The sequence below is a fragment of the Cherax quadricarinatus genome, unplaced genomic scaffold (assembly GCF_038502225.1).
Source record: "Cherax quadricarinatus isolate ZL_2023a unplaced genomic scaffold, ASM3850222v1 Contig2961, whole genome shotgun sequence".
Taxonomy (NCBI): domain Eukaryota; kingdom Metazoa; phylum Arthropoda; class Malacostraca; order Decapoda; family Parastacidae; genus Cherax; species Cherax quadricarinatus.
This window is the reverse complement of record NW_027197987.1, coordinates 12,973-22,500: the sequence shown is the minus strand read 5'-3', so window position 1 is coordinate 22,500 and position 9,528 is coordinate 12,973. Positions and strand designations below refer to the sequence as shown.

The following is a 9,528-nucleotide window of genomic DNA, read 5'->3' as shown; positions in this document are numbered from 1 at the left end:
TCCCGAAGGAGGAGCTACACCTCCCGAAGGAGAGTCTACACCTGAAGAAGGGGCTACGCCCCCTACAAGGTCAAAATATTTTCTGTAGAAATACTTTTCTTCAGATTTTATGAGTTTTGTAGAAAATCCATAATCTTTAATATACAAATACTAATTTGGGGGGAATTAAAATTACTATTTTAGTAGATTTGTGGAGAGAGAGAGGGAGAGAGAGAGAGAGAGGGAGGGAGAGAGAGAGAGAGAGAGAGAGAGAGAGAGAGAGAGAGAGAGAGAGAGAGAAACAATCACAAACAAGTGATATCTAATATGCAATAGAGCCACAATAAATAATTAAACTTCAGATTCTATCGTAGTTTTTTTTAATCCCACTCTGAAGGAACAGAAAAGGTAATAAAAAGAGGAGTGTCTCATATGTAGTAGAGATGCACCATATACAAGGACTTGACGTGTCAGGGTCTGGTGCAACAAATTCAGATGGACCTCACGTATATAAAAAAAAATGGTTTTGGATGAGGGGGAACATGTCTGGCCGTAGAGTGAAGCCATCATAGCGGTCAGGAAGCTGAGGTCTGAAATACACTACTGGCATACCGTATATGATGTGGTGGCCTACCCTTCCCTTAGTTTCTCTACCCTTTTCTTACCTCACTCTTCTAGTCTTCCCTTGGATCTCTCTCTCTCTCTCTTTCTCCCTCTCTCAACTATACTTAGTACTGAATACTCTTTTTGCATAGTTTACCAGACACACATTTCTCACTCTCGCCCATCTTCAGAACAGTTATCTTCTCAAAACTTCCCTTTTCCCTTATTTGCTCCCTCAAGCATCCCCTGAACACTTCTGGCTCTATGAGCCTGTACCCACTTCTCCCATCATATAAGTAATTTCTCCTAACACAAGACTAAAACACATCATTATCACATACATGCTCTGCCTGACTCTCCTGACACAAGCCTACACACATCATCACTTACAAGCCCATCCTGACTCTCTTGACACAAGCCAATATACATCATCACATGCATCCTCATCTTAACTCTTCTGACATCATTGTGTCAGGAGAGTTAGGATGACATATACTGTGGCGTCATTAACATTAACCAAGTTTAGGGTAATGAAAGTGATGACTTTTGATCAAGTGAAAATTTGTTCATTAAAACATAATAGCATTCTGTTTACCAAGCTAAAAAATAAAAGATTAGTAAAGATTTAGTAGAAATTGACTAAAAAAATGTTTAAAGAGATAAGCTTAACAAGAAATAATGGAAGCAATCTTCAGAGTACTTCTCTTTAAGATCAGCTTCTCCCTCGCAATATGTTACGAGTCGATGACTTTGCCATTCTTCTTAAAATTAGCAATGGCTTAAATGAATAGTGATAAACATTACTATTATACCATCTCATAACTAAAGTGACTTATTAAACTAATTTAAAATAAGACAAACTATTAAATTCTTATTATAACGAAGAAATATGTTGAACAACGGACACATGTCTCGTTGGTTTTTATTTATGTGGCCATGAATGATCAAGATATAGGTTTGAAAACTCGTTAGCCTCCACAAAAAGTTATCTATTCTCCAGCTCTTCTTAGCTCTCCAGTCCTGTATTCTTGAGCATAAAGACTAAATTAGCTAGACCAGTGAATCATGTCTAACTTTTAAATCAAGTGCATACAACTTTCCTCAATTTAGATTTCTTTTTAAGGTTGCTGACCATCAAAACCAGTCACATTTATTAGTTTCAGAATAATGTCAAAATTACTGGTCTCGATATAACGGGTTTAGTGAATCTTGATCTCGCCGGAGAGTATTCACAGCTTCAAGTTTCACAATTCAGAGTTCTCAGCTTATGATCTCAGCTTCAATAATTTAAAATTCTAAGATTTGAAATTAAAGAAAAAATCTACGTTTATGTGATAACAATTGTTGTCTCAAGGTCAAGCAATAACAGGTCCTATTTCAAGGTCAAATGACCTTAGTTTCTGTCTCAAGGTCAAGTGATCGCAGTTTCTGTATCGGAAAACCAAGGATTTTGAAGGCCAGCAGTCTTGAGATCTGAAGTTTACTGACTAGAGGTATGTGTCGACTGCTGAAGCCATAATGCATCTGAGGAGCCAGAAAGGTTCTAGTGACGCATCTCTCAGAAGTCAGGAACATCCCAGTGATGCATCTCAGGAACCAGGAAGGTCCTAGTGATGAATGTCAGGCACCATAAACTTCCTAGTGATGCATCTCAGGAGCCAGCCAGGTCCTATCAAAGCATGTCAGGCTTCGGAAAGGTCCTAACAATACAACGCATGAACCAAGAAGGCATACCGAGTCATCATAGAATCCAGGAAGGCTCTTAATATGCATCGCAGGACCCAGGAAAGACCTAACGGTGCACTGCAGAACCCAAGAATAGCCTTACTTTACATTGTAGGCGCCGAGAAAATGCATCAGAGGAGCCAGGAAGGTCCTGGTGCATCACAAGAGGCAGGAAGGCCCTAGCAATGCATCGTAGGAGTCAAAAAGGCCCTTATGATGTATTGCAGGAGCCAGCAAAACTCAGGGGACTCACGGAGTTTTGCATTATGCAGGTGGGAGGGAAGGTGCGTACTCACCAAGTACAGAGACCCTGGCAGACCCAGTGGCCGAGCGCCCCTGTTTAGTGGAAGCTGTGCAGGTGTAGACACCAGCGTCCTCAGGCTGCCTAACGCGCTCCACCACCAATGTACCGTCACTCTTTATCCGCCGGTCCAGAGCCTGGCCCACACTCACACCGTCTGCGGGTGCACAAAAACATTCCATTACACATATTATATTCACAAAAACACACTTAATCCATATGGATCAATCAGTATTACTATATTATCAAGACCAGAAATACATATACAAAAACTGAAAGCAGCAAAGCCCTTGTTTTTGAAGCACCCACGTCCAGAAATAAACACTTTAGAGTAATCATGAAAACAATATTTCCCATTTGGTTTAAGCAGACTTACAGTAAATTACATCAAAGTGCAAAGAGGAAGTCTGGAACAAAACATTTGAATAAGAGGTTTGGAACATTTATATGTTTCTGCATATATGCTCTGAATGTGTACCATATGAAAACACTGCTCAGGGCTCTTAAACTTTCGACAGAGGAAAGTCATTTATAAGTCTCTCTCACTCTGATATAGAGAAACTAGTTAACATTTGACTAAGTACGAGAAAAAACTATAATCCTTGTGAAATGTAGATATATATATATTTGTAGACGCATTCTTGAGACGAGTTCTTTATTTCTAATAGACAGGACTGAACGCACAGTGTACACTATATTTTGAAGATTGAGGCACTTATGCAATATACGGGAATCTTTGTTAAGGAAAAGTTTCGCCACACAGCGGCTTCATCAGTCCAATACAAAGCAGAGCGCGTTAAATAGAGGAGGAGTTTGAGGTAATCAGTCCCTCAGCCTGGAATCGATGTGTTCAGTCCATCAGTCTTGTAGAAAGTACAGCATATGGTCGGAGAAGTGGCTTACATACTGTAATCAGGTGAGTGGAAGCAGGAGGAGACGGGATCACAGTGGGACCATCCACTAGTGTAAGGTCTTCGTCCAAAGATTGGACAAGTATTGAAGAATTCCTTGTATCAAGATCCCATGATGTTGTAGTGTCTGACATGTGTGATAAATAGTTTGAAAACCGACAAGTTGAAGATTGAGACACTTATGCAACATATAAGAATTTTTATTAATAAAGATTCCCATACGTTGCATAAGTGTCTCAATCTTCAACTTGTCGGTTTTCAAACCATTTATCACACTATATTTTTTGTAAATATAATGTACTGAGCATCAACGAGTGCCACGGGTGACTATCACACTAGAAACTAAGTCAAGAACATGCAGTGATGCTGACAGTATGTGATGTATTCGATCTGTTGTACTCAATATCCTTTGCCCCAGAAAAGTTAATCTTCACGTTCAGCCAATTTCATAGGATTTAAATTTCTAGTAGACCACGTGGTCCTGATTTTCCTTTTTAAGTACACCATGTGAAGTGTAGGAATTGCTGTGAGACTTATAGGAAGATAAGCTCTGATTATACTCAAGGGGATATCATTTTCATATATCAGTTTATTGTATTGCCATTTGTCGAGTCAAGCTGTCAGTGATTATACTGTTTATTGCTTAATATTAAGTGAATATTATTATACCATTTATTGCTTAATATCAAGTCCACAGTATCGCAGTCTTCGTGTATCTTTATATATCACAGTAATTTTAGCATTCCTTTAATAAGTGGCATTTACCCTCCCCGTATCTAATGGATTTGCATCGTACTCACCTAGTTGTACTCACCTAGTTGAGGTTGCAGGGGTCGAGTCCAAGCTCCTGGCCCCGCCTCTTCATTGGTCGCTACTAGGTCACTCTCCCTGTACCGTGAGCTTTATCATACCTCTGCTTAATGCTATGTATGGATCCTGCCTCCACTACATCGCTTCCCAAGCTATTCCACTTCCTGACTACTCTGTGGCTGAAGAAATACTCCCTAACATCCCAGTGATTCATCTGTGTCTTCAACTTCCAACTGTGTCCCCTTGTTACTGTGTCCAATCTCTGGAACATCCTGTCTTTGTCCACCTTGTCAATTCCTCTCAGTATTTTGTAAGTCGTTATCATGTCCCCCCTATCTCTCCTGTCCTCCAGTGTCGTCAGGTTGATTTCCCTTAACCTCTCCTCGTAGGACATACCTCCTAGCTCTGGGACTAGTCTTGTTGCAAACCTTTGCACTTTCCCTAGTTTCTTTACATGCTTGGCTAGGTGTGGGTTCCAAACTGGTGCCGCATACTCCAATATGGGCCTAACGTACACGGTGTACAGGGTCCTGAACGATTCCTTATTAAGATGTCGGAATGCTGTAGTGAGGTTTGCTAGGCGCATCGTGTGTGTGTGTGTGTGTGTGTGTGTGTGTGTGTGTGTGTGTGTGAGAGAGAGAGAATTCCTCTTCAGGGGGCAGCCAAGCAACCTGAATATATTAAAATTTTAAGCAAGGGAGGATGAAGAAATATTTAATATCATCCACCTAAATGGACAAACACGAAGCATTGAAGCAATTTTAAATTTGCTGTAGGCTATAAAAACAAGTAACTTCAGGTAGACTGAAAATCTTACAAATGTTACCGTAATACAGGTTGTAGTGCCGGGTATAACACCGTAGGTTTGTCACCACACAAATACAAGTACAGTTATAAGTACATATACCACTTTAGAGCGGATACTTAAGAATGACATTGATTCTGAATTGCACTGGAACCAATGACAATTATCTATGTGAATGATTATTTCACTTTAGTAATCTAAGCACAAAGATATTTAATAATAGACAATGTACTAACAGGTTTATGCAGTTAGACATTTCTATTAAATTTGACAGCTATTCATGTGATAAATTACTAGGATAATCAACGATAAAGAAATTACATTCGATTTAAAAATTAAATGTCTGGCTACAGTTTGATAAATTACTTCAATAAATGGCACATTCCAGTATTGTGACTAACACTCGGGAGTTTGTGTTGCAAAAGAAAACGGTGTTCCCATAAAAAAATAAGATTAAAAATTATCATTTTGAGGTCATAACGTCCAGGTCCCACTAGTCAATAATGGGGCAATTGTTATATTCAATATGGTTTTACATATCGACTTCGGTCGTACTTAGAAATCTAGTTAATGATCCACACTCATTACGTTCATGGTGATAACGTTCACAGTACATTCATGGTGATAACGTTCACAGTACATTCATGGTGATAACGTTCACAGTACATTCATGGTGATAACGTTCACAGTACATTCATGGTGATAACGTTCACAGTACATTCATGATAACTTTCACAGTACATACCTGGGTGTAACACCCCGCAAGGTAAATGATCCACTCTGGTGTAGTGGCTAACAATGCAAATTTGTAAATTTTGCTTCCGCAAATAGAATCACCGCTGGTTTGGTGTAATTATGCAACTCAACATACATGTTGATCAATGTAAATTAAATTCTCGAGAACTATGTTCATTAGCTAATGTCGTCTTCTTTTAGATAACACGATAGAATTAAAGAACACTAAAGGTTTCTCCTTACTAACACTAACGAGGTTCTTTTATGTTAGTTAACTATAGAAGTCCTATCACCTGGTCCTGTTTAAAGATTATTTCCCGTTAGAATCCTCACAGACGCCATTTTGCCGAGTCGACACTTGCGCACATCTCTAACGAGAACCTTACCACCGGTTTCATTTCTCTGATGATGGTTTCTCCCAGTGCAGTGCCAAGTGCTTTAACCTTCGGAGGACACGTGACTTGACCTGACCTTGGTTCTCGTCTCACCTCTCAAAGTCCTCATCTGACTTTTACTTTCCACTCGTTTTCTAGCTGGTAACTTGATATCCTATAAAGGACAAAGGCGCCTTCCTCTTTACGTTTCCAGACTGCGTTCCAGTCATGGAATTGTGACTTATCATATGTAACATCGCCCGAAGATAAAAACACAAAAATACTTGTGAACAAAGGCGTGTGCTGTAATGTTTACCATAACATTACGTAACAATTATTAAGTAACATTTATTTACATAATAATAATAATAATAATAACAATAATAATAATAATAATAATATTGGACCAAAGAGCATATGGTGGACTCACCACAAAACTAGGTGGATTTTTTCATTATTTTTATTTTATTCCTAGCAAAAAAAAAAATAGACGAATTGGGACTAGAAAAGGCTGCCAAACAACGTAATATAGAACACTAAATAATACTGAAGATAGCATCATAATGGTGTTTTTATACACCATGATGGTCATGGTGTGCACATAATGAATGATATACATATAATGGTGAAGGTTTACACATTATATTGATGGTATACACAATATAACGGTGATATACGCAGTATAATGATATACGCATTATGATGTACACATATGCACATAATGATAAACATTATAATTTTCATTACCATCACCATTATGTGTATTATACATAATATACATCACTAATATGTTTGTTAGAGGATTTCGGTTTAAGAAAGACCTGGCTAGTATGGGCCAGTAGGCCTTCTGGAGTGTCCATCCTAACTTATGTTATAATAGCAGTGATGGTATACATAACGATGATGACATACATCATGACGGTATAAACATGATAATGACGGTGGTATATACAATATAACGAAGGAATTAACATGACAGAGCACATTGTAATGACTGTATAACGTCGATAGAATGCCTCATTGTAAGCATGATATTAGTCACGGTTAAGAGCGTTTACATCTCGATGATCATTACTCTCACTGAGGAGTGCTGAAACATTAGGGGTCATACAACTCCTGGGTATAATGGGAGGCAGATTCGACCTAAGGTCGGGTATGGTACCTCCCATTCCCTAGGTGCACCTCGGGTGAGGAGAGCGTATATCACATTCATGAAAACACAGTCTTTTATTAAGAGAACCTTTCTCTCCGGGACTTGGTGAAGCTTTTCTTAAGAGTGAAACGTGGCATTAAGAAAAGTTTGTTCTGCAAAGTGTGTTGTCATATAGTTTTTTCCTGTGAAAAGTGAACTTGCGTTAAATAAATAACAAAAAGGCACAATACCGTGACTGGAACGATACACAAATAACCCGCACATAAAAGACAGAAGCTTACGACGACGTTAACCATTGAAAAGTCACACAGTGTGACTTTGTCAATGGTCCAAACCGAAACGTCGTCGTAAGCTTCTGTCTTTTATGTGCGGGTTATTTGTGTGAACTTACGTTAATAAAAATAAATAAAATGTGGCTGGCTAGGACCGTAGACTTTTATGGAGACCCGAGGAAGTCTTGGTATAGTGATAATTTCTAATGTAAAGGAAGAGCCTGCGGCGACTGCCTGTCAGTACCTACTACGAAGTCTTCTGCAGGAACACTACGACTTTCCTGAAGGAACACAAGGATACTAGTGCAGGAAGAAGGATTCTGCTGCAGGAACAAGCAAAAAATTCTGCTGCAGGAACAGACATATACAGACCAAAGAAACAATAACAAGACACACAGTAGGAGGCTGCCAAAAATAAATATAAACGAGTTTGGCTGAGCATCCCGGCTGGCTACGTTTAGAAATTGCATATTGTTTAATGCATATATACAAAGGAAATCAATTTGAATACATTTGCATGCTGACTCGATCCATGACAAGGCAGACGGCTGGCGTCTGTGCTACAGTGTAGGTTAATTTAAAACACAGACGCGTCTGATGGAATAATTGCAAGCCGACTTTTTAAAAATGATTAACTAAACACCATTTCGTAAACGCACTCGCCAAACTCGGCAGACCGAAGAATTTCAGCGACGAGGGGAAAAACACAAGTATTCATAGCTCGTCCTAGCAGGAGCTAGCAACAGCATGAATGCAACGAAAGCCTTCGTAAAGTATGTTACTTTCATGGATCCAGTTGATTAATGCTAACACTAATATTATTATTATTATTATAATCATGGGGAGCGCCTGACCCGTAGGATTATACAGCGCGTGGGGGGAGGGAGGTAGGTACTCGGGCTCAATTCAGGGAACCGGAGCACAGATCCAATTCCCAAGATCAAGAGCCCCTCACCAGCGTCAGGGAACCTTCCTATAGGGGGCTCTATATATTATGGGCTGAAAAATGAGCTTGTATTAGGACAACGTTTCGCTCAGTGTAGAATATATATGTATATTTAGCTAGATCAGCCGATTTAGCTGTTAGATTAACTGATGTAGTTGTTAGGTCAGCTGATCTAGTTGCCAGCCTTCTTAAGAAATGAGTCCACCGCTTAAGTGAGGGGTGAGGGGAGGCAAGGTGTGCTTGACCAACAGGCGGATCTACAGTGGTATGGGTCGACGGTGACTTACCTTTACCTTGCCTCTGACATAATTTTCCTCTCCTATCTGTTGCTGAACTTACAACATTGCACAGCTTCTGAAGACGCACGAGAGAGAGAGATCTTGAACTAATGATTTCCATCCCAAAGTGGTTTGTTATATGTTGTTAAGATGGTCTGTTTGCGATTACGTTGCCCCAACCCCTCCCCAACACGGCCTCTTTTCACTTCTACCCTCCCCTCCCCTCCCCCAAATACCCCTTCCTTTACCTCACTCATGGCCCACCTCACAAGCAACAGTCCTCTTCCTCCACACATTCGCTATAATACCTCATATAAAATGTAATGCATTTCATTTACTACAGTTGCTCCCATTACTGAAACTACCTCAGACTTAAACAACACTGGTGGCTGGAGACTCTCAACACTGGTGGCTGGAGACTCTCAACACTGGTGGCTGGAGACTCAACACTGGTGGCTGGAGACTCTCAACACTGGTGGCTGGAGACTCTCAACACTGGTGGCTGGAGACTCTCAACACTGGTGGCTGGAGACTCTCAACACTGGTGGCTGGAGACTCTCAACACTGGTGGCTGGAGACTCTCAACACTGGTGGCTGGAGACTCTCAACACTGGTGGCTGGAGACTCTCAACACTG

The 9,528-nt window shown here is 40.1% G+C and overlaps 1 protein-coding gene across 1 annotated transcript in view; it reads right to left on the bottom strand.

Moving 5' to 3' along the window:
• The window catches only part of LOC138851954 (cell adhesion molecule Dscam2-like), a gene marked incomplete at its 3' end in the record, with an annotated part of 34,776 nt that extends 28,403 nt beyond the window's left edge, over positions 1 to 6,373 (bottom strand). Inside the window, 2 exon segments of the mRNA XM_070081521.1 lie at positions 2,604 to 2,765; positions 6,358 to 6,373. Coding sequence (XP_069937622.1) covers positions 2,604 to 2,765; positions 6,358 to 6,373 — 178 coding nt within the window.
• Between the last annotated feature and the right edge of the window lie 3,155 nt (positions 6,374 to 9,528).